Source organism: Acinonyx jubatus, chromosome D3 (assembly GCF_027475565.1).
Source record: "Acinonyx jubatus isolate Ajub_Pintada_27869175 chromosome D3, VMU_Ajub_asm_v1.0, whole genome shotgun sequence".
Taxonomy (NCBI): domain Eukaryota; kingdom Metazoa; phylum Chordata; class Mammalia; order Carnivora; family Felidae; genus Acinonyx; species Acinonyx jubatus.
Genome location: NC_069392.1, coordinates 74,287,840 through 74,312,388, shown reverse-complemented (window position 1 = coordinate 74,312,388; position 24,549 = coordinate 74,287,840). Strand labels below are relative to the sequence as shown.

At 48.7% G+C, this 24,549-nt stretch overlaps 1 protein-coding gene and 1 long non-coding RNA gene across 5 annotated transcripts in view; one reads left to right on the top strand and one right to left on the bottom strand.

The window, feature by feature from the left end:
• The window catches only part of ONECUT2 (one cut homeobox 2), a 59,287-nt gene extending 51,801 nt beyond the window's left edge, over positions 1-7,486 (bottom strand). The window contains exon 1 of one of the 2 annotated variants that reach the window (XM_053205743.1): positions 5,893-7,486. In XM_053205743.1, the coding sequence (XP_053061718.1) occupies positions 5,893-7,120 (1,228 nt within the window). In that variant the 5' untranslated portion in view covers positions 7,121-7,486. The remainder of the gene's footprint in view (positions 1-5,892) is intronic. The other variant, XM_015079210.3, reaches the window with a different exon arrangement.
• A 7,926-nt stretch (positions 7,487-15,412) lies between these two features.
• Positions 15,413-24,549, top strand: part of LOC113602278 (uncharacterized) — a 282,766-nt gene continuing 273,629 nt past the window's right edge. For all 3 annotated transcript variants that reach the window (XR_008291490.1, XR_008291488.1, XR_008291489.1), the window contains exons 1-2: positions 15,413-23,820; positions 24,226-24,357. This is a non-coding gene — a long non-coding RNA (uncharacterized LOC113602278). The remainder of the gene's footprint in view (positions 23,821-24,225; positions 24,358-24,549) is intronic.

Below are 24,549 nucleotides of genomic sequence, written 5' to 3'. Positions count from 1 at the left end.
GTTTGGGGGGGGGGGCTGGTAAGATATACCCTGACTAGGAATCAAGGTGCGGTACCAAAGCTCCCTTCTTTAAGGAAGTCCACTGGTGAGAAGGTGAACCCCGTCTCTGGGAACGACAGAAAGAAATACCAGTTCACCCTCTGGCACACCTCAAAGCAGAACAATGAAAGATTTTTCTTCTTCTCTCTCCTTCTTCCTTTCCCCCATTTCGTTCTTGGCAAAGGAAGGAAAACACTCCTTTCCTTCCAGATTGAGACCTCCTCTTGAAAGAAAAACTTAGCTTTCACCGGTTGGAGGATTGAGAATTTCAAAAAGCCAGAACAATTTAATTCCTATTGCACCCCTCCCTTACCATCCAAGCTCTTTCACCCTGAATTTCAATAAAATTCACCTTAGTGTTCCTTCTGGAATAAGCCACCATTTGGCAAGGGGAGCAGTGGGGCACAGCGTGGACATCTCCCGGAGGGGGGGGGGGGGGAAGGAAGGAAGAACTCAAAAGTTCTTTCTTTTTCAGTCACTGCAGGTGCCTCAGGGAAAACCTCTGACCCGAGTCTCAGAGCACAGGTTCTCTCCAGCTGGTGGGAAGGGGTGGGGTGGGGCTCCCCAGTCTGATTTTCTTACCTTCCTGCCCCAGCCTGTATAGGAGCTAAGGTTCTTCCCTGGTTGACCTAATTAGCCCAGGGCAGACCGTTCTGAGGGATGAAGCCCAAGCCTTTGTCACCGGGGCCGCATTTGAATGCGCAACTAATGCATCAGTGTAGAACGTCTGCGAATAGGAACACTTCAGTGCGAATGTTCCCTTCTAATGAAAACAAGGAAGGGTGCGAAGGGATCCGAGGATCGGGAAGCTGCGCATTTAACAGGCAGCTTTAGAGACGTTTCCAAGTTGGGCTTGGTCGTTTCCGCATATCGAGCGGGAGGTCGAATTTCCTGGGTGGGTTTAGATGGAAAGAAAGAAGTTGCGCCGGACAGTGTTCGATCCGCCGGGGGCCGCTACGGTCCCCCGAGAACGAGCGAGCGGGGAGGACTTCAGCGGCGCGTCTGGTGCAGTTCCTTCGCGGACTCAGCCACCTACAGAGCCCTCCGTAGAGAGCTCAGAACGCAGTGTGCGCGCGCGCGGGGACCACGGGGATGGCTAGCAGCTCTGCGACTGGAGAAAGCCTTGGGAAAGGGCTAGGTGGGGCCGCGCGGTGGAGAAGCCGCAGCCCGACCCGTGGGTCCGCCGGGAGCCCGGAAAGCGGCGCGGCGGGAGCGCCGGGGAGACGGGGCGCTGGGGAGCGGGGGCGCTGGCGAGCGCTCTGCTGGGAAGAGCGCGCCGTCGGGCTTACTGGAAACGCGCCGGATCAGGTTCCAGATCAATGAGATCTGGGTCCACACGTTTACGTTATTGTTGCCAGCATTAATGCTCTTTTAATCTTCTAAACATTATCAGCATCGATCTCCCTCCATATACACATTTGTTTGAGAAAGTGACATAACCACACGGTGGAAAGCCTGGAATAAAAATAAATGCACAGCCGCTCGCGTCGAGGGCGCCTGGCGGCCTGGGCTACTTCTCTCGCTCGGCTTCACTACCCTCCCTCGAGTCCTGCCTTTTCCTCCCGCTCCCGCTCCCCCTAACGCGTGTTAGAAAGGTGTTCTTCAGGCACCCGGGACTTGACCACACAAGAACAGTTGCTTTTCAATTATTAATCGGACGAGCCAGCAGGCGAAAACATCTTGTGTTCCGTACGGACGGACGGGGATTGCGCTCGGTCTCTCGAGCTCGGATCCGAACTAAACTGCGGGGAGAAATGGGCTGAGCTGGGCCGGGAGTCGCACTAGCCGGAGAGAACTGGGGTGTGAGGCTCTTAAAATGAGGTCCCCGCCTCTCCGCTTAGAAGATGCCGGTCGGCCAGCATAGCCCAAGACTTCCCCGCGCCAAAGGAGACACGCATGCCCGTGGTGCTCCTGGCAAAAGCCGCTGGGGACTGTCCCGGCCATGCTCTGCCGCTGCGGGCGTCAGGTGGCCCAGAGGATGCGATAGCAGGTTGGTGAAAGGCATCGGCCGTTAGAACAGAGTTGCTTCTAGAGTGGCCGCTGGGAGTTGCTGTCTGAAGAAGGCCTTATGTCTGTCCGCCACCGGGAACTGTGGCAGGTTCCTAGCAGGCCGCCTTGCAAGGTGCAAACCTTAATGCTCAGAGGCTCTGCTCTGTCTTCAGGGCGTTGGAGGAGACCACTCGCCTGCCAGGAAAGCCTCGATTTTCCTCTGAGAGGTGCCTGTCCAGTTTTTGCCTGGGTTTTTTCAGTCCCTTCTTTTTCATGTTTGTGTTTGGTTCAGAGGCTTCTTGGGCTCAAAGCCAGGGAATCTTTGGGTTCAAATCCGTGGGATTTTGTCCCTGCTGCATCTTGCTGGGGTAACACAAACTGCCTTTCAGGAGCCTGCCTCTGGAACCACTGCCAACGAGGCCCAAGTGGGTGCGATTACAACCACATGCTGCCTTGGCCACCCTTTCCCAACGAAACCGTTTACTTGGAGTCTGTTTCTCTGAAACGTAGTGCTGGGGCAATTTGAGTTTCCCTGATGTCTTCTCCCTTACCTTTGAAATGCCACCCTCGGGTGTGGATACACCCAAGTAAGTTGGCAAGGAGGAGATAGACCTGTGGGAGGCAGGTACGTGTGGAGGGAGGACCTGCTTCCGTTGTGCCGGGTTTGCTTCACCTAAAGGTGAGATCTGCAGGAGCTGGTCTGAATCAGACACCTTAATTTTGAGGTCCCTCAAATCCCTGTATGCTTGGGCCTCTGGCAAGACCCAAAGGGGTCAAAAATGAGAAAATGAAAGGGAAACTAAAAGGAGATTATGGGAGACAAATGGGGCCTAGTTCTGGTGAGCTGGGATGGGGGTGGGGAGGCAGGAGCCAGCTCTCCCAGGCTCTGGCCTGGCAGTGAGCCTCAGCAGCCCTGTGGAGCCACTGGGCTTGTTTAACCCCAGAGCCGAACCATGTGGGCCCTCAGCGGCGTCCCTGCGGGGATTCCGATCGATATTCCTGGCGAGAAGGCCTCTGCTTTTCTTCTCCATTTGCTCCTGTCCCCTAGTGCTCCTGAGCACATAATACCTACTTACCAGTCCTAGCTTCTGCGTCGGTGTCTGAAGAGACTGATCTACTGACCCCAAACTGAAAAGCCTCCTATGTAATAATAACCACTCAACACACTTGTAGTTGCTGATCAAATGGCCAGATAAAAAGGCTAAAGCTCTTGTCCCTTTTCAACTCGGGGTAATAAAACAGACACACATTTGAATGCTTGAGCAAAACGGGGTCCTCAGCAGGATTTCCCACTCGCCGAAGGAGGCTTTCAGTCTCCTGTGCAGGTGGCTTCAGGGCTCCTTCTCAGGAAAGCCTCCACGCTTCCGGAGCCCAGCCTCCGAGGAGTATGCCCGCACCGTGATTTTCCTAGGGTGGGTGGGGGGACTGGAGACCCCCAGGCATGCCACACTCTCTCTCACCCCAGCAATGCTTGAGCCATTGGAAAAGCTAAGGAGGGCTAACAGATAAAGCATGACTTGCCCCATCACTTTCAGACATACGTGGGCATAAGGCACATGGTTTCTTTCTTTCTCCTTTTCTTTTTTTTCCTTTTCTTTCTTTTCTTTTCTTTTCTTTCCTTCCTTCCTTCCTTCCTTCCTTCCTTCCTTCCTTCCTTCCTTCCTTTCTTTCTTCTTTCTAAAGCTCTGTCCTTTGCTGGACAGGCGTGAGGGGGCGGCAGCGCTCTGAGATGGTCTGGAATAGAATAGATGTCATCCTGCCTTTAACTGTATCCTCCACTCCAGCTGCCACGTTCCTTCTGGTCGCCTGTGCCCAGGAAGCCAGCCTATGCTAGACATTACCTGAGAGGGGCTAGGGGGGTGTTTTCGGGCCTAAGACAAAGGGGCACCACATTGTTCAGAAGTGTCAGTAAGCCTCCAGTATATTTCTCACCGCTGCTCTCTATTCACTGCTCAATCTTTCCCAGGAACCAAGAGCAAACAGGAGAAAATTGTAGGAGAGAATGAAGAGTAAGCTAAAAGAGAAAGATCAGTAAACCCACACAAAAGTATTAGGAGTCCACCGATTTAGGGAAGCTTTTGGGGGGATAGCTAGTTTTTTTGTTTGCTTCTTGTTTGTGTTTTTTTGCCTTTTCAGATCAGTACTGTGGGGCGATTACTGCTTGAAGATCAGAATCCTCCAACAGCCGGCAAAGGCGGAGGCGGTCAGAGTGGAAACGCCCCCTCCCAAGCCTGGGTGAACACGCCCCCGGCCCCATCCGGCGTCGGTAGAGTGCACCCCATAAGTCAGGCTCAGTGGTGCGGGGAAAGCCCCAGGGAGCGGGAGAGGAAGCCTGAGCTTGCGGCTCCGGAAGCGCGTTGTATGTAGCTGGCTCCGAACCGTGCTGGCCGCACACAACGCACAAGCCACCTCCCGCACCCATGTGAATCACTGCCACTACGATTTGTCCCCTTTGGTGGCCCACCGATCTGGAGAGATGGGCCCAGTGCAAGAGAAACTGCCCATCCGGACTTGCAGTAGGGTACTCTGTGTCCTCCCCAGTGGGGCGCGGTGAACCTCTGCCTCTCTGGGACGGCGGCTAGGTCCTGGGGGGAGGGGGGCAGCGCAATTGCCACGCGCACCGCGCTGGGTCTGTGCGCACAAAAGCGCGCAACTCTGTGCCAGTCGCAGCCACTGCTGCGTCCTTCTCTCTCGCTCCCGCCGCCCACACAGGAGGTATCCTTGCTCCTAGAACAATAGAGGGCTGTACCTCGCGGCTCGGCCGCTAGAGGAGGCACAAAGAACCAAGCCCGCACCAGAACAATGTAACCAGCGCGTCGACCCGTCCCCTCCCGCGGGCCGCCAGCCCTCCCCGCAGCCGCGCTACAGCGCACAATCAGCGTCCGCTTAATGCAAAGGCGGAGCCTGTAGCCGGTGGCCAAGATGCATTAACTAACCTGCATCTTAATTTTTCTGCACCTCTCTTCAGGAGCGCCTAGCTTCTCTCCAAGCCAAGCCAAACCTTGGCAAATCCCAGCAAAAGCTGGGAGCCGGGCAACATTGGCCCGCGAGTTCGTCAGGGAGCTCTGCATTCTTGTTTTTTCTCCCAAATCCTGGTAGAGGCGAATGTGTTAGTCCCACCCTTCGTCCTTCCACCCTCCCCTTTCTGTAGGCAGAGACGTGGGAACTGGCCGAAGCCGGCTCTTTCGGTCACAAACTCCCCACGCCAACCCCAAGGCCCGAGCTGCGCTTGGGAAGCGCTGTTGTAACCTAGCCACCCGTTCCCCAGCGGTCAAGATTGTGACTCCTGCTAATAACGAAAGAAGTTTTCCGGCTATGATGGGTAGGACGAGAACGCAGACTTTTTTTCCATTCTGAAGAGCAAAACCCCTCAACTGCCTCCAAATAGCGAGACCGGGCAGCCTGGAAAACTGAAATGTATTGTCTCAACAAGAGTTCAAGTGCACAGGGCTTTGAAAAAGGCCAATCCTCAGTCTCTGTGAGTCTTGTAAAGAGAAGGCTCCTAGTGAACACTGCACACCCCCCGTCCCTTGTCCCACAACTAGAGAAGGTCAGAAATGGAGGGTAAAACTGGCCCATTCAGGGGAGGGTGAATGACACGTGGTGGGGGGGGGGGTCGGTCAATGAAAGCTGGAAGACAGGAGGGGGGGGAGAGAAGTTAAGAAAATGCACAAGAAAAAGAACAGAAATGGAAGAAGGGAGGAGAAAGAGGAAATGACAGTAGAAGAAAGAAATTCGAGAGAAAATAGGAAATGCGTAGTGAAGAGGAGGAAAGAACCGAGACTAGGCGCGCTGACTTGGGGCCACAAGAACCCCGGAGCCCTCTCCACAGCAGCCTGGCTCCAGGACACCCTCTGTGCTTACCTGCCAGGCGTAAGGCGGACATACGCTGGAACTCGGGCTCCTGCAGCCACTTCCACATCCTGCGAAAGGTCTCCCTGCCAGATTTGAGTTTACTCCACGGTTTTGGGTTCCGGAGCAGGTCGGAGAGAGTCCCCTGAGACCGGCACAGCACCCTCTGCGCGAAGATCGCTTGTGGGATGCTGTAGCGCTTCAGCTCGGCGGTGATGCGCTGGGCCACCTCTTTGGTGTTGATCTCCTCCAGCTGACCCGATGTGGCAACCTGCGAGCCAGACGAGGACGAGGGTGGCCGCTCGCGGCTGGGCGCCAGCACCGGCCCGTGGGACTGAGCATGGCCGGGGTGGTGCAGGCCGTTGAGGTGCGACATCATGGCCGCAGGCGGGGTGCCCAGGCCGCGGGACAGGTGCTGCTCACCGCGGGTCAGCATGGCAGTGTGGTGCGCGTCGAAGTTGGGGCTGAGCATTTTGTCGTGGCCCGGCGGCCCGTAGTTGGGCAGGCTCTGCTGCGCGTTGTGGAGGCCGCCCAGCCCGTTGCCCAGCGGCGTGGCGGCCAGCGGGGACAGGCTCTGGCTCATGCCGGGCATCTCCTTGTAGGGGCTGTAGAGGTTGTTCATGGCCGGGAGCCCGCGCTCGTCGCGCATGAGGGTGAAGCTGCCGCTGACGTTGCCCGACAGGCGCTGGTGGTGGTGGTGGTGGTGGTGGTGCGGGTGGTGGTGCGGGTGCGGGTGGTGGAACTTGTCCGACACGGTGGAGATGGGCGGCAGCGGCTGGAGCGGCGTCAGCGTGGTGTAGGTGTTGCTCATGCCCATGCCGGGCGGGGACGAGTCGCAAGACATGCTCATGGCGTGATGGAGCGGGATGGAGAGCTCGGGCCGGTAGTCGCCGCCGTCCAGGATCGAGGCCATGCTAGTGACCATGGCCGAGCGCGATGCCGCCGCCGCTGCCGCTGCCGCCGTGCCCAGCTCCTGGTGCGCCGTTGGCGGCGGCGGCGGGCCCCGCAGCGAGCCAGCAGCGCCGCGGCCCGCGTGGTGGGGGCTGGGGCTGGCCAGCAGCTCCTGCTCATGGCTCGGGCCCCCGCCGCCGCCCCCGCCGCCCCCGCCACCGCCCCCGCCGCTGCCGCCGCCGGCCGGCCCGTGCAAAGTGCCCAGACTTTCCATTGTCAGCTCCGGGTTCATGGCGCAGCCTTCTAGGTCTTTGGTGAGGCATCGATAGGCGGTGTAGGCAGCCTTCATTCAGTCCATCGGGGCCCGGGGGCGGCGGGGGCGGCGGGGGCGGCCGGCGGGCTGGCAAGGCGCGCGTGGCGGAGCTCGGTTGCGGGAGCGGGGGGAGGGCGCGGGAGTGCGTGAGTGTGTGGAGGGGGAGCGTGCGTGCGGGTGTGCGCCCCGGGCTGCGGGCGGGCAGGCGGGCGCGCCCGGGGTGGGGGCGGGGTGGGGGCGGACGGGGCGTGCGTGCGGGAAGGGGGAGGGGGCGGGGAGGGAGGGAGGGATCACCGGGCCCCACCGCTCGGGCCGGCGCGCTGCCTCGCCATGTCCGAGCCCGCTCCGGCGCCGACGTCTTCTGTTTGGGTGAGCGGGAGCTGTCCAGAAGGGCTCTGCCGCTCGCCGGGGCAGCCAACCTAGCCTCTCGGACCCGGGGCGGGGCCGCGCCCGATGGGCGCGGCGAACAGCCACTCCAAGTACGCGGCTGCCCTGGGGGGCGGGCCTCCCGACTGCGGCTGCCAATGGCTGAGGAGGGGGCGGGGCTGTGCTTTTTCAGGTTTGGCTGACGGCTCTGTGCCTTTTTCTCCTCCTTTGCCACTAGAATCGAACGTCAAGGAGAGGGAGGGAGGGGAAGAGGGGGTAGTGGGGAGAGAGAGGCGAGAGTGCGAGCGAGGGAGAGAAATTATGCTAAAGATGCTTCGCTGTGTCCCTCTTGAGCAGCTGCGATCTGGAGAAAAGGGCATTGCTTTAGTTCTCCTTGCCTCATCCCAAAGCTTTTCTGGAGGCTAGAAAGCCAGAACGTACTGGCTTAAAAACAAACCCAAGTCTCCCAGCAAGCCACTTCCTCAAGCGTCTCTAGCTGGGGGGCAGTAGTTTAGGCTTTCAAAATGCAGGCGCTTAAGTATTCTAATGCTGGGTAGATTCCCGAGACCGGGGCGGGCATAATCTACTGGGCTAAAGGAACCCCAGCGCCCTCGCCGCCTAGGAGCTGCGGTCAGCTTCGCAAGCCCACAGGCGGCGCGGGCCACCGTAATCCAAGCAAAGTTAACACAATAACATCATTTAATTACCCGGCGAGCCCATAAATCTCCCAGTTATGAGGCTTCAGAAGGGCCCTGTTAGATTGCAAAACAAAACTAGAACTCTAGGAGCTGAGGTTTCAAGGTGACCAAATGCTCCCCCCATTAGCGACTTGGAAAGAAGTGGGGGGGGGGGCGGTGCGGCAAGATTGTTGCCGATGCCTATAGTGAGCAAACTCCTGGGAGCAGGGAGTACGTAAACCTTGCGGGACGACACCCGCAGATTTTTTTCCTAACGGGCGCGCGCGGGCGCGCGCGCGGGCGGACACACACACACACACACACACACACACACACACACACACGCTTCTCTCGAATCCCTAGAAAGGAACACCTCAGGTTACGGCTGTGGGTAGATGACACGGACTCTCGCCCGATATCTGTGTATCCAAAACTTGTTTCTGAAAAGACAAGAATCCTGGCGAGTTTTAAAACGCTCGAAAGCCGCAGCTTTCAAAAGTGCACCTTCGTCTATCCAGAATTAACGTTGTTTGGTAATCCTGGGTCGGGGACTGGAAGTGGAGCTGCGGAGAAAGGAGGTGGAGATTTCTGAGGCCTGGGTGGGGGTGGAGGGGTGGCTGAAGACAGGGAGCTACCCGGCATTGAAACCCTTAAAAGTAACAGATTCTTTTAAGGCAGGTTGCGCTCTGTTTGCCTCCGAAGATTCAAGCTAGCTGAGGTTGCGCAGATGTTGCCTTTGTTTAAAGAGACAGTAATTAAGGACAGGGTGGACATAAGTTTGAGAAGCGTGACCTATTTTCTTTTGATCAGCTGTCAAAAGAAGAGCAGGGGGTCTCCTTAAGACAGCCCCCTCCAACCACTTCCAGCTGTTAGAGAAAACTTGATAAGAAAACAAGGACACAGCCTGAGATACTGTATGTGTCTTCCTGGTACTAGAGAAAGGTTTGATTCATTTGGAAAATAGTTCTTAGTCTTGGTGACCTTTTGCGGCTGCCCTCCTTTCCCTTCTAGCTACAGAGCAAAAAAAAAAAAAAAAAAAAAATCCACCCCCTCCCACACCATCCTGTCACATGAATGTACAGTGACGTTATTCATAGATCAACTTTATTGAGGTCTGTCCAATACCTTGCCCATCATTCTTTCAAGTAGCTTTTGCTCTGTGATATCAAAGCCTGGGTAAGAAAGTGGACGGTCCTCTACTTTGCTAGACATACTTTTCTAGCTGCTCACATCTTGAATGTCACGAATTTAGACAGGTAAAAATAACTGCTTTTTTTTGTTTCTCTGTCTTTCCTCTCCCCCTCAACCTTCTCTTACTGTCTCTCTTTTCACTCCCCAAATGGCAGCTGGACATTTGGGATTATTTGCAACAGTTAATGTTTGAAAACTTACCGAGTTGAACAAAAGTTCACAAGAGTGCAACCTCTTGTTGGTCTAGGAGTGCTCAGAGACTGAAATAGGGCAAGAGAGGCGCAAGGCTGGGGCAAGAGTCCGTCTGATGGGACCCAAAGCTGAACATAGCCTTCCCTGCCCCGGCTCCAAGCTCAAGGAGTAGCCAATGACCCCAGGCTGGGACCTCGAGTAGGCACTGCCTCCATACAGAAACCTGAATATGTAGATTTCCATTAAAATAATTTTTCAAAATGATAAACTCATTTACCAGGCTACCAAGATAAATCTGCTCCTGGGAATTGCATTTTGGTGTGCCTGGGAGCAGTCACGTGCTGGAGAGTTGAAAGGTGAGGTGCATATTCTCGCTGCCTTGTTCCCTGCCTCTCTCCCTCCTCCCTCTCTCCCTCCTCCCTCCCCCTTCCCTCGATCAATATTGGCGATCTCAGGGAAATCATGAAATCGTATTGGCTTCTTTGTGTATAATTTCATTGGGCTAGATTAAAGCAGATTTTTCACGTTGTTTTTCTTAATGATGGTTTGAGGTTTTGTATTTCAACCTAAAACCCATTTAAAAAGGAAAATTAATGTGCATGTTTAGTCAGCATCTTAATTTTTACTAAATTAGTCTTGCATGCCCTTTCCCATTCTTTCTAAAAAGGAAAAAAATTTATTTTCTACCCGAAGATAATTTTAAGAATATCAGTTTTAATAAGATTTTCAAGCGTGTTTCAAAATATCTTTGATGTTTCTTTCTCTAATAAAAGGAAGAGTTGCTTTCTGACTGTCCCTTGTTTAGCACACGTACTCTAACCTTCAGAAGTTGTGTAACTCAGAATTTTTTTTTAATTTGAAGTTACGCTCCTCTTCCCTCCTCTCCTCAGCATTTGATTCACAAATAGACTGTGCAGAAATATGGTAGCAGGAGTGCTAGTTCGTGACTATTAAAACGTGGACGGTTGTACCAGCCATTATATCAGGATTAGGATATCCATTTCTTAACATATCACATCCGCAGGTCCAATTTTCTTCAAAATCAGACACTTAAATGAGTAAGAAGAAGTCTGTAAATAAAATGCAGCTTTGACAACAAATGTAAGCTAGTGCGTTATAAAAGAAAAAACTTTAGTTAACAATTATGGGAATAGACTGGACATTTTTACTGTCAGAGCTTTTCATATGTGTTTTCACATTAAAAAAAATTTTTTTAGGCTCTGAGAGGGAGAGAAAGGTGAACATTCAATTAAAAGAGACCCTATAAATTATTCACCAAAAAAAAAAACCCCACATTAAAATAAACAGACTACAAGTAAACCCAATCTGGACAAGGGGCCCAACAGCTTTGTTTTTACTAAAAACAGTAACCACAGCCCAAATCCCAAGAAGGGGGGGGGGCTGTTTATTTCTACCCAAATGTTCAAAATGCTGAGGAAGGTTTTGTGTTGGGCAGAACACATTTGTGCTGCAACTAGGTTTATCAGAGCAATACAAAAAGACATAATGGTGGGTTGATTTGGACTATTTTATTTTTGTCCTTCCCCAAACCATCTGGCGTGTGAGTGTAGGGGTATTGATCAGGATCTGTGAGCTGCAGACCCCATGCCAATCCATAGCGTTTCTGGCAATCAGTGTCGCCCATGAATTGCAGCTGTCTGTGCAGCTCCCGAAAAGAAATCTTCAGAAAAGTCCCCCCCTTATCAAACACTTCATCCGTTCAGGGGTAAGTCAATATCATTTCTTTGTCATTCCGTGGGCGAGGATTATGCAGGAGAAAGTTTTTGTTGTCCGTGGTAGCTGCTGCTGAGCCTGTCTTTTTTTTTTTTTAAAGGAAGGAGAGCAATTTTCTAGCCATTGAATGGTAATGGTTTTCCAGAAAGGCCTCAAGCGTTTGTATGAATCGTACAACAAATGCTGTCTCAATATTGTGGGAGAATTTTAAGAGGAGGGGGGAAATTCTTATGTTGCTATACACAAATCATAATGGTGATAATAGAGGGTTCCTTTTAACGACGGAGAAATTTCTCCTCCCCCCCCTTTTCTTCCGGAGCCTATAGTGATGAAGACACCGCAAGTCTCTGTGATTACACTTGCAGATGGACGGTGGGTGCTTGTGGCGGAAAAGGGAGCCTTCGGAATTGTGGCTCTGTTTGATATCTCCATTAGCTTCAATTTTATTCTGCCCGAAAGCGCAGGCTGAGCACAGGGAGAAGAAAACTAAAACCGAAGCCCAGCACCACTAACTCCCTTCTGCCTCTCAGCTCAGAAATTCTCTGACACTCTGCAGATTCCAGTTAACTCTAGGAAAGGTGTTTGTTTGTTTGTTTTTTCCCCCCTAAGTGTTTTAGGTGGTGAGGCAAAACGGGTCCTTTTTCTTGAACTCTCGTCTCCCCTGCGTCGATCTGGTTAAAAAAGGAAAAGCCAGTTTACTTGTAAGCTGCCAGGGACGGCCCTTAACTTTTTGGTCGACACTCTGCGCCGGGGTGGAGGAGCACTTGGAGTGTGTTAGTGTTCTTCCCACACTCAGCTGGCCTCTTAGGAAAAGAAAAATGAAACCACAAGAGTTCTGGCAGCTGGGGGAGCGTTCTCTCGGGGCCCCCAGAGCGGTGCCTGGATTCGAGGGTGGGGAGCATGGCTGCGAGGCCAGTCCAGCGCGGTGGCTGGGCTGGGGCAAAACCCACCACAGCCTCAGTAGTCGGGCGCGGGGAGTGGGCGGGCTTGGGGGCGGGGAGAAGGAAGAGGAGACCCCCTAGCCGAAAGAGAGTTAGCACCTGCTCCCGGGGCTGCGGGTCTGGAAGAGCAGCGACAGCCAGAATCCCGAACTCCGCAGGTCTAAGTTTCTAGAGCGTCCACCTGCCTAGTTTTAAAGAAAGACTGGGACTAGGTCTGCAGACCTTGATCGTTCCCCCTCCATTCCCACAGACAGGAGATTGTTGGAGTTTTGTGCTCTCAAGGACACACACACACACACACACACACACACACACACACGCACACACACATTTCCGTCTTCCCTTCTTGCCCTCTCCCGGTTTCCCGACCCCTCGCGGGAGGAGTTTGGGCGGAAGTAAGAGCCTGGGCCTCTGAGACGGACAGAAGGTGACTGTCGCCGTAGTTGAGTGCTGGGATTGCCCAGGATATTTTTCTTCCCCCGAATTCGGGGCCCACCACACAACCTTCTCTGGGGCCACCCTTCGGTTCTGTTTTCGCGGCTGCTCCCAGTGCAGAAGCTGGTGGGAGATAAAAATTAACGGTTGGGGAAAATGAAATTCCAAAAAGTGAAGGGGAATTTGAGGATTGGAAACTGCAGAGATCAGAGGGCTTCTTCTTCTTCTTCTTTTTTTTTTTTTTTTCTGGGGGAATAGTGGGGAAGCGAGGAGCCTGGAGCACGGCTCTCACAGGAACACAGCTTCCTCTACAAGAACGTTGCGCTTGTATAAAGCAACTTGTTAGCCTGAGAACGAAGATGAGTTTTATGCTCACCGGCCTTCCTTCCGTACCTGTCCTATGATTTCTCTCCCCCAAAGCCGTGTAGCGTCGGTTTTGCGCTGTGTGGATCCGCAGTCGCGTTTTCTTTTAACAGTGGGTTTCCAAAAGTACAATTCGTGTATGCTTAAAATAAAGTTTTTCTCTCCTCCCGTTGTCACCCCACAAAAGAGAAACTGGCGTGAGGTCCTTTTGTTCAGGCCAAGTTGCGCGTGAAATCTTTTTGTTGTCCTTTCAAAGGGAAGGCAAAAGTTGCAGTTGAGGGTAAAAAGGACAAATTTAACTCTCTGAAAGCGGAGCTGTTTTCAAGTTGCCCTGAGACACTAAACACGGGCATCGCTTTTTATTTATTACCTTCTTAAGACGATCATTTATTTGCTCTGGACAGAACCACTTTTGATTGAGGCTTCAATATTGTTTAGGCATTAATACAAATACCTAGCACTTCCTCTCTCTAGGAAAATAGGAGAGTTTAAAAATTTTTGTGTAATTTCAGTTGTCTCGGTTACCATGTAATCAGAAAAAGGGCACAGAGTACTGAAAAATCAAGAGTTAGCCAGCTTTTAAACTTGAGAAATATTATTTCCGATTTCTAAAGATAATCTATTTGAAAACTAACAAAACCAATCGAGGGGTTTAAAATATTCATGCGAGTCAGGCTATCTCTTTTAAAAGAAATCACATGGTATGTATTTTTTAGTTTCCCTGCATATTAGCTCGGAAAGTAATTAAATGACCGAGTGAGTCTGAGCTGATCTTTCAAGGTAACACGATCAGAAGCAACATAGCACAGTCAGATTATTTCAGGAGCGTTTTATTTTGGAAAATCGCCTCGATGCTACTTTTTAGGAATTTTGAATTGTTTCGCTTCCAAACGTGTAAGAAAAAGCAACTCTGGCCGACCACAGGGTTCAGACGAGGCTGTTTAGTTACTGTGGGGGCCGTGGTGGCTCGAGGAGCGGGACACGGTCCCCGCGGGCCATTCGGACCCGCGCCGGGGGCCGGGCCTGGCCAGGCACAGGTGGTTTGGCCGCTTCTGGAGAGCGGGCTCCAAGGGCGTCCGGCTGCCCCGGCTGCGAGAGAGATGCGGCGACGCCCCTGACTCGAGAGAGACTCGGGAGACCTGTTGGCCGCGGCGAAGCGGTGCTCGCGCCGGCCGCTCCGGCGGCGCAGAGGCGGGCGTCGAGGCTGCGGGAGCGGGGTGGCGGCGCGGGAGGCTGCGAGCGGCTCCCTAGGCTGGCCGTGCCCTCGCGCGGGCTCCGCCCGCCCTCGCCAGCCCCGCGGAGCCGGGCGGCCTCGGGCCGCAGGCGAGCGGCTTCTCGGGGAGGGGGCTGCGCGGCCCCGCGGCTCGGGAGGCGGAGGGAGCCGGCCAGGATTGATGTCTAAATCAATGCCGTTTCTAGGCGCTTCTCTCTGCTCCTCTCCATCTTCCTCAAAGGCAAATCGCCTCCCGAGGGTGATTTCCTCTCCCTTCGCAAAGTCAGCGTGAGGAGAGTGGAAAGCGCAGCCCCACGCGAGGCACTGCGGGCCAGGACGCTCTGGGATGAGCCCCCAAACGGAGCTCCGCGGCGGAGCGCCCTGCTTGTCCCCCCGCCACCCCCCCCGCTTACTCCCCACGCCGGGATATTCCTTCCTCGCACGGAGCCGCTCTCCCAGCCGCGGCACGGGGCGAGGCCTGTCCCCTGGTTGCCCTCCTGGCTCCCAACTGGGCCCCCAGTTTGTTGGGATCTGGTTGGGGAGACCCCTAGTCTCCGACGCCAAACCCGGCTCTGCTCAAAGCAGGCCTGGCTGCTTCTGATTTAATTATTCGCTGATGAATTAGACAGCTGCAATTGTCGTGAAAAATCAGCGGTCACTATTGATTCCTGGAGCCAGCGGGAGCGGGGAGGCCGCGGGGGTGCGGGGAAGGGAGGGGAGTGGGCCCGGCCCACGGGGGCCCTCGAGCGGGTGCCCTGGCCTGACCCCCCGGCCCCGGCCCGGGTCGCGCACGCGGCAGGGTCGGGCCACCGGGACTCGGGCTCCTCTCCTCGAGCTAGGCCCGGCGGGGGGAGGGGGGGCGCGGGCTCGGGGTGGGGGCTGCGCTCGCCCCTTTGGGAGGAGGCCTTTGGGAGGCGAAGACGCAGGGCGGGAGGTGGCGAGATGCTCCCCCGGGGTCAACCGGGCCACCCCCCCCAGCAGGCGCCCCAGGCCTGGCGCCCGCGTTCTGGAGGCGGAAGGGCGGACCGCGGGCGCTTCCGGTCCCCGCTCTCGGGGCGCGGGTTTTGTAGGACCGCCGCCCGCTCCAGGCCCGGCCCCGCGAGGCGCACCGGCTCGCAGGGCCGCCGCGGGACGACGGGCCCGGGACGCCGGCTCCGAGCACAGGCCGTCCTCCTCGTGGGCAGGGCGCGCCGCACGCGGTCCGTAATGGTGAGTTCCCGCCGCCGGAGCAACAAGTCTGGGTGTCCTCGAGGCGGGACCCAGGAGCCCCGAGGGCAGCGCGTGCGCCTTGCTTCTCCTTCGCTCAGGATCGGGGCCAGGAATGTCCTGAGGAGGAGTATCTGTGCGTTCTTAGAGCAAGGAGCGGACGCGGTTGTGTGGACCGTACATGCTGAAGGAACCATTATGGTTCTATTGACACGAACATGTAGAGGGACTTGACACATCCAAGTAGTGTAGGAATAGCTCCCCCCCTCCCCCGAATCTATATCAGAAAAGCACTGGAAGCCAGGGGGTAGTCTTTCGGTGTGTAGATTTTGTGTTCTCCTCTTGGGTCGTCTTTACATCACAGTTTGAAACGACCACATTTTATAGGAATCACAAATTATACAGGAAATGCATAGGCCACGTGGAGCTGAAATGAGAGTTTCACAGTCCTCATTCCCGATGTTTCATTTTTCTCTTGGTCTCTTCTTAAAACTACTTTTAAGTGCTTACTACCTACTTTTCTTGGCGAAAGGTGTTCTTCAGACTTTATCCGGAAAGGAGTTGTGCCCAGGCTCCCTGGAGATCAGATATAGAGTCAAAACTACATTGCCTGCTTCAAAATCCATGGGGCTGAGTATAGGTCACTGAACACAAAATGGCCTTTCCTCTCTTGCTTACTGAGATGGTTTAATGGATTTTGTAATGGTATCAGACTGGGGAAACCTGGTCTCGGGGCTTTGTGTTCACCTAAACCAAACACAACGCACTGTGTTAAATTCCTTGCCTTATCAATGTAAATCTGTAACAATGGAGTGGAATTTCTTAGGGCAATTCTGAAACGTCATGTTTTGATACACATGTTTCAAACATGGTTCCTGAGTCTAAATGTGAAAAGTCCTCAGAATTTTCCATTTAGTTGATTCTGGGCTTGAAAGATTTCTGAAAATCCTTTGAATAGTATTCTACATACATGTGCCACAAAACTATGATATTTAATTTTCAGTTTTTACTATTAGTCCTTCCCCTCCCCTTTTAAATCAGGGGGTTTTGTGTGGAAGGAGTGAGTTATGGTTGATTTCAGCTTTCAGGGGAGTAGAGGAGGGGTGAATGGCAACATTTTAAAGAATTCACAAACCAAGTAAGGTTAAATAGCTGATTAAAGCAAAGATTTTTTTGTGTTATAAGGGGACCTAGTTTTTGTCTTTGCAGACACAGCTCCTTCAAAGTCCCTGAACTTTTCCACCCACTGTGTGCCCCGTGAATGTCAGCTCATATCTGAAGTTTCAGTTGCCTTTTTTTTACACCTGTTTTTTGATGCTGTTTGCAAATCTAATTTCTTTTGAATAAAATTATTTCACAGTTTTTATTTTTCGTGCTCATACTTAGTTTTTCTCCCTAGCTCTTATTTTAAAATTCTCTTTCAAAGACTTTTACTTCATCAAATTACTTATTACTTAAATGGCATTACTCATAGTGGTAACCGACACCATGAGGTATCATGGCCGACTTTGGTAAACGACGTCTAGTCCTAGTTTAGTTAAAATAATAATTTTTTTGTACTTGACTCTTGCATCAAGAAGAATTTACCTTTGTTAAATATCTCAATTTAAATATTGGAGCATAAGTGGGGTAGCAACCAGATGCAATAATCAGAATATAGGCGAGTTCTTGAAAACTCTAAGTGTTATACAGAAAATTATGATGATGGTTAATTGATTTATTCATTGATTTGTTCATTTAAAAAATATTTATTGAATGCCTACTATGTGCATGTTAGAGCTGTTGGTATAAACAAGAGAAGCTGCCTTAAACCAACTGAGTATTTAGAAAAGAATTTTCATGGAAGAAACCAGGTAGCTCACAGAAGCAACAGAAATGCAAGAGGTACAAGCTTGGAAAACACGTAAGAACCAGGGGAGAATAGGAGCTAGAGCAGGGTCAAGGTCACTCCATGCAACAGACAGCCTCTGCTGGTGCTGCTGTCTCTGCTGCTGCAGCCAGAGTAACTTCTCTGCTATCCCTGTATTTTTACGTTGCCTCTACAAGAACCAGCTGGATGCCTCCCTAACTATGAGAAGGTGAGAAGAGGGTCATTGCATTCTACTTACACTGCATACTGTAGGGAGTTTCTTTAAAATAAGAATGATATTTGGATCAAGGGCAGTAAAAAACCCCCAGAAAACAAACAAAAGCACCCAGAAATATGTTACCACATAGGTGCTGGGGATAGAACAATAAACAAGTTATATATGGACCCTACCCTCATGAATCCTGTATTTTAGTGGAATATTTTATTTCATATTTTAAAATATTCATATTTATAATACTTACTATTAAATAATTTTTAAAATACATTTAAAATATTTATACTTTAAAATGTTTTATACTTGCATGAATTTTTATATTCTTTGTATAAAAGAGGGGAAAAAACAGTTATTCAGATACCATCTCAAAGTAATGGGCTAACTTTCCTAATTTTCTTCTTTTTTTTTTTTTTTTTTTAATAGAGAGCGCTGAGTGGGAGAGAGAGGGGCAGAGGGACAGAAAGAGAGAGAGAATCTTGAATGGAAGCCAAAATAACTTTGAGAGAGCAAGAATCTTAAGCAGTCTCCACGCTCAGTGTGGAACTTGACACGGGGTTTGACTAGGGGCTGGATCCTATGACTCTGGGCTCATGACCTAAGCTGACATTAAGAGTCGGTTGCTCAACCAACTGAGTCATCAAGGCGCCCCTATTTTTTTTGTTGTTGTTGTCTTTTGGGTATGGTTGGATGTTGGTCAGAAGGCACAAGTCAGAAATTACTGATGTAGGAGGTGCTGTGTCAGGTCCATCACCCTCAGTCTCAAGGTCAAGAGTGTGGTAGAAACAAGTTCTGGAACTGGAGAAAGGGCCCTGTATTTAGGTCCCAGTCCTATTCTTGTCTCCTGTGTGATTGTGGTCTACATTCTGTAGATGCTCTCTGAGGTCCTCTCCATGCTTCCAGTCTGATTTAATATAGATCCCCTTTTATCAAAATGGGGTCTTTATGGTGATTGCCTTAATTTTCTGAGGGCTTTCTTTTAGCTATTCTAAAATTAGTTATGGAGCTTACAGCCTTAAAAAGCTATTTCTGATGGGATACATTTGTAATGATTAACTTCATATTCCAAAAAGCTTTTAGGATTTTCATTTTCATAAATGAATTTTCTTTTATTTCTAATTACAAGTGATTTAGTTCAGTGAATGGGCTTGTTGCTTTCGGTTTCAGATTACATTCTGGGTTTTTCCTATCTGTAACTAATTTTCAGACCAAGAAAGGCAGAAGGAGTAGAAGACAAAGTGAGAGAACAGAAACTGTCATGATTTAAAGTAATTGGGGAGTCTAGAATTGCTTCAGAGATATGTTTTTTAAAAATATATATTTACTACCGATTGTTGACAGGTATTGCTTTTGAAGAGAATTTTAAGTTTTATGTGGACAAAATTACTTGACGGAGCAAAATCCTTGTTTAAACCCTATTTCTTCAAGGTGGAACCATGGTGATATTTACTATATCATCAAAGCGTCCTGACTGGAAAGATGTGGGAACAGTTTCAAGGGTCATGTTTAACATTAGGTTTGTTACACAATATAAGCAAACAGTGGCAACCCTGGATATTTTGTATTCTTGGTATTCTGAAAAAAAAAAAAACTGGGTGTCAAGCAAATGAACCCATATTAAACCAGGGTCAGTTGCTTTGTACATGAGCCCTATGTATGACCTATCTTATTTTATTTTAAGTTTTTTAGAGTAACCTCTACACCCAATGTGGGGCTTGATCTCACAACCCAAAGATCAAGAGTGTCATGCTCTATCGACTCACTGACTGAGCCAGGCAGACACCCTTGTATGACCCATTTTAAAAATGAATAATCCCTTGGCAAATCAGTCATTTAAAAACATATGTACTAAAAATATTGATTTTTGCATTTTGGGGTTGCTGACAGTAGTGGGTGTTTGGGGTGGGGTAGGTGGAGCCAAGTTGGCAGCATGAGGAGTCATATCTATAGGAGTTTATTGATCCATAACGGGGTAAGATTTTTTTCCTCTGCTAATTACCCCTTTCCCTATGACATTTCAAATCCTGCTCAGCCTTTAATATTGTGTTTGTAAACTTTCTGGGTGAGATCCTTAGTAGGAAATGGATTTTATGTTGCAACCCTAGCACATATATATGCACATTTCAGGAATGAGAGACATCTTTTTCAATGCCCTATTGTAGTGAAACCTGTGAAATTAATTACTAAAATGTAGAGCCTGGTGTGATGGTTCTGAGATGTGTTATTTTCTTCTCTGTATAGCATTTGTTTTTCTTACTGCTCATTCCGTACCTGTCAGGTAAACCTTGGTATTATTATTTATGTATGAAGTTTATTGCCTGTTTTAGATGTTAAGCACTTGAGGATGCCATCTAGGAGGGAAGTCTCCAGTGGCATGCCACAGGGCTCTTGATCCTATCTTGTTCAATATTTTTATTAAAGTCTTTACTGAAGGTGTCAAATTTGTAGGTGACACAAAGCTGTCAGCCGTAGCTAATATACTGAAAGGTGCAGTCGAGATTCAAAGTGAAATGTAAATGTTGGAATGAAAACCAGCATGATGTAACTTAACAAAGACCAGTACAAAAGCCCTTTACTGAGACTGACAAATATAAATCAAGGGAGGTTCTTGGATTGTGACAGCAGTGCAGTGTGAAAAGATGGGGAGATTAATTTACTATAAATGCAAAACAATCCAAAAGTATTATGTTGCATGCACGCGCGCACACACACACACACACACACACACGTAATCGTAGGATGTGTTACTAAAAACATGATATATAGCTTACAAGGAAGATAACAGGTCCCCTGCATTCTGGGCTGGAGATTTATCTAGCTCTAGCTGCCTTGCTTTATTTTACACATTGATAAGTTAGAGATTAGTATGGGCTCTCAGGATGTGAGGGAAGAGGAAACTATACTTTATGTGGAAGAGTTAGGGCAAATGTTTAGCCTAGAGAAGAGGCAAATGATGTGGTATGTGATTGCCACTTCAAATATTTGCCTAGCTGTCACATGGCAGACAGGGTAGAGAAGTTTTTCCTGCTCCCTGCGGCAGTGTTAGGACTAAAGGGTAAAAGTGACAGAAGATCTGACTTTGATCCTAATAATTAAGGTTTTCCAAGAATGCAGGGAGTTGCCACATGAAGGAGTAAATTCTTCACCCATAGGAGTATTTTGCAAAGGCTGAGTGACTGTCTGGCTCGAATGCTTATTAGTAAGCAGCAGCTGAATTAGGTGGCAGATTGAAATAGATGATCTCTCCGGTTGAATTCAAGAATTTGCTGAGTTGAATGCTAAAAAAAATTTTTGAAAGTGATTTTATATAGATTTAAAGAGAGAGAGTGTTACTGCTATTCAAGCTTGTACGATTTTCTATCGTAAGGCACTATAAGTCCATTTACCCTTTCATGAAAAATACAACTTTGTTTCTTATCTGCATTTTTAAAATCCAAAGAAAAGCTTTGAAAACCAAAAGTGTCTTTTTAACATTCTTATTTTTTAATGTTTTTTTTAAATGTTTATTTATTTTTGAGAGAGAGGGAAAGAGAGAGAGGAGGGAGGGACAGAGAGAGAGAGAGAGAGAGAGAGAGAGAGAGAAAGAGACAGAAGGTCTGAAGCAGGCTCTGGGCTGGCAGCAGAGAGCCAGATGTGGGGCTTGAATTCACGAACTGTGAGATCATGAGCTAAGCCGGAAGTCGGTCGTTTAACCAACTGGGTCACCCAAATGCCCCCCAAAAGTGCTTTGACTCTTATGTTGAAATCACCTTAACTAAATGGATATGAGATTGTTTCAGTGTTTATTATACTCAGAATGAGCATTCATTCATATCTCTGCAGAAATATTTTGTGTTTGATTACAGGGTACTGACTCAGACCCTGCTAGTGGTTGTGTAATATACGATTTTTGCCACTAACGTCTTTCAAATATCTGAAAAATTTTCAATTCTAAATCTATCTCCAAAGAATTTGGGTAAGGGATTGTTATTATTAGCTATCCTACAATTAGATCTTGTTTCCTCAGGGTAACTTGAATCCATTGGCCAGAAATCTACTTAAGCTCTATTACTTCCCCATGCTAGCATGATTCTCAAGAACTATTATCTGATCTCTAAAACTTGTCACATGAGGATTTTGCTCTACGAGCCAAATTTATACTCTATAGGGAAACAATTAAGTTGATCTGCCATTTCCATATTTATTTTATGAAGAGGTTGGTGGCAGAAATTTTCAATGTCAGGGGTCTCCTCCCAAAGCATATTTGGTATTACTTTAGTCTGGCACTGGGTGACAATATCACACTTTTCTGGTCTAGGTGGACGATATAGTAGGATAAGTTAATGGCTTTCATTTTACAAATCTTTTCTATAACTATTACTCATTCTGTAGACATTAATGGGACACCTACTCCCATCTAACCCTCGCTAGTCAACACTGTTACAAAGATGAAAGAGATCAAGATCGCAGCCTTAATATGCTCACACACTCATTCGATCCTCAAAACAAATCTGCTAGATAAGCAGGGCAGATATTGTTGCACTCATGTTAAAGATGAAAAAATGGGAGTCTCAGGGAAGTTAAATGACTTGCTTAGGGTCACACGTCTAATAAGTGCTAGAGCAGGACTTGAACGCAAGGCTTTTGTTCAGAGTCTACTTACTTTTCCACACACAATGAGAATCTGTTGTTTGTGATACAAAATGTATTTTCTCCTCACCCAACCCTTAGGCTGCTCAGAATTTGTAGCCACTTCCGGTGTTTGGAAAATGCATTGTGAAATGAGTTTTTATGAAGGTGGGTCTCCACTTCTTACTATGAAAGCCAACATGCCAACTCTCCCTTTTGTCAGCTTGTGGCAGTTGGGACTCAGGAAAATCAACTAAGCTCAGCCAAGTAAATACACTTCTCTGGAGGGAAGACACCAAAGACCAAAAAAAATGGAGACAGCCTAGAATAAGTCCAGGTGAAGCTGGGGTGGCAGCAGCAGCTTATCAATCAGGCTGGTTCTTTGGCTATGATTCCTTATATTTAAACTTCACTGATTTCAGACCGTTTTCTAGAGTTGGCATCCTCTTTGTTCTATTCTGTGAGCCATCTGATTTCCTTTCACTAAATTTGTCGGCAAATTTAGCCCGAGTCAGTTTCTGTTGTTTCCAAGCAAGAGCTTTGACCAGAAGAGATCCGTTTTGTAGATGCGGTGATGGACATTGGTCCTATTTTGTACGTATTTTGAAAAGAGACTTGACAGGATTCGTTGAGGGACTGGATATGGAATGTGAGAGAGAGGAGTCAAGGGTGACTTCACAAGTTTTGGTCTGAGTTATTGAAAGAATAAGCCTGCCATCAGTGTCAGCTCTTTATTAACTACAAACCACCCCTAAAATAGCAGACTAAACCAACTACCATGTTGTTATCTTTTAAACATTTTATTGGTTTGGGCTTTTTACAGTATAATGGCTGTGCGTTTTGAAAGGGGGAGCTTCCTGAGAGTGAACATTTCAGAACCAGAAGGGAGCTGCATGAGCTTTTCTGACTGAGCCTCAGAACTCACATAGTGTCACTTCCACCATATTCTGTGGCTAGAATTATGCACAGGCTCATCCAGGTTAAAAGAGATGGGGACAATGAGGTGTCAAAGAACTTGAAGCCATGATTTAAAACTGTCATGCCATTTGCTAGGGAGTTAGTTCTAAGAAAGCTTTCTTTCTTTTTCTTAGAAGCTCTTAGGGAAAGACAGGGAGAGGAACAAGCTGAGGCGGGGAGATCATGTGTTCAAATATTGTAAGTAGAGATGTCTATTAGGTGTTCAAGAGGAGATATTTGATAGGTTAATTGGATAAGTCAGGAGTTCAGGTAAAAAAAATTGAGGCTAAAGTTATAAATTTAAGAGTTGTATATATAAAAATGGTTTGTCCAGTCATGAGACTGGTTGAGAAAGATCGTCTAGAGATGTAGCTTTATAATGTTTTGAAACCAGGGAGTGTAACGCCGCTAGCTTTGTTGTTCTTGCTCAAAATTGCTTTGGTCGTTCAGGGTCTTTTGTGGTTCTAAATGAATTTTAGGATTATTATCATCATTATTATTATTTTTGAGAGAGAGAGAACGAGAGAGAGAGAGAGAGAGAAAGCAGGAGGGGCAGAGAGAGAGGGAGACAAAAAATCCGAAGCAGGCTTCAGGCTCTGAGCTATCAGCACAGAGCCCAATGTGGGGCTTGAACCCATGAACCATGCGATCATGACCTGAGTTGAAGTCAGATGCTTAACCTACTGAGTCACCCAGGTGCCCGTTTTCTATTTCAGTAAAAAATGCCATTGGGATTTTGATGAGAATTGTGTTGAATCTATAGATCACTTTGGTAAGTATGGATATTTAAAAAATATCAGTTCTTTCATTGCATGAACATGGAATGTCCTTCTATTTATTTGTGACTTTTAAAAATCTTTTGTCATTGTTTTATAATTTTCATTGTACAGTCTTTCAACTCTTCTGTTAAGCTTATTCCTAAGTATTTTACTTTTTTGATGCTATTGCAAATGGAATTTTTTCTTAATTTCCTTTTCAGATAGGTTGTCAGTGAACAGAAACATAACTAATTTTTGTATATTGATTTTGTATTTTGTTACTTTACTGAATTTGCTTACTCTAACAGTTTTTGTTTTCTCTGTACAAAATCATATCATCTGCAAGCAGAGATAGTTTTACTTCTTTCTTTCTAATTTATATGGCTTTATTTCTTTTTCTTGCCTAATCGCTCTGGCAGGATGTCTGGTAATATGTTGAACAGGAGAAATGAGAGTGGGCATCCTTGCCTTGTTCTGGATCTCAGAGAGAAAGCTTTCAACTTTTCATTGCTGAGTATGAGCTTTTTATAAGTGGATTTTATTGTATTGAGGTAAGCTTCTTCTATACCTAATTTGTGGAGAGTTTTTATCGTGAAAGGGTATTAAATATTGCCAAATACTTTCTTTGCATCTATTGCAATGATTGTGTGGTTTTTAGCCTTCATTTTGTGAGTGTGGTGTATTACATTGATTGATTTGCATGTGTTGAACCATCCTTGAATCCCAGGGGTAAATTCTACTTG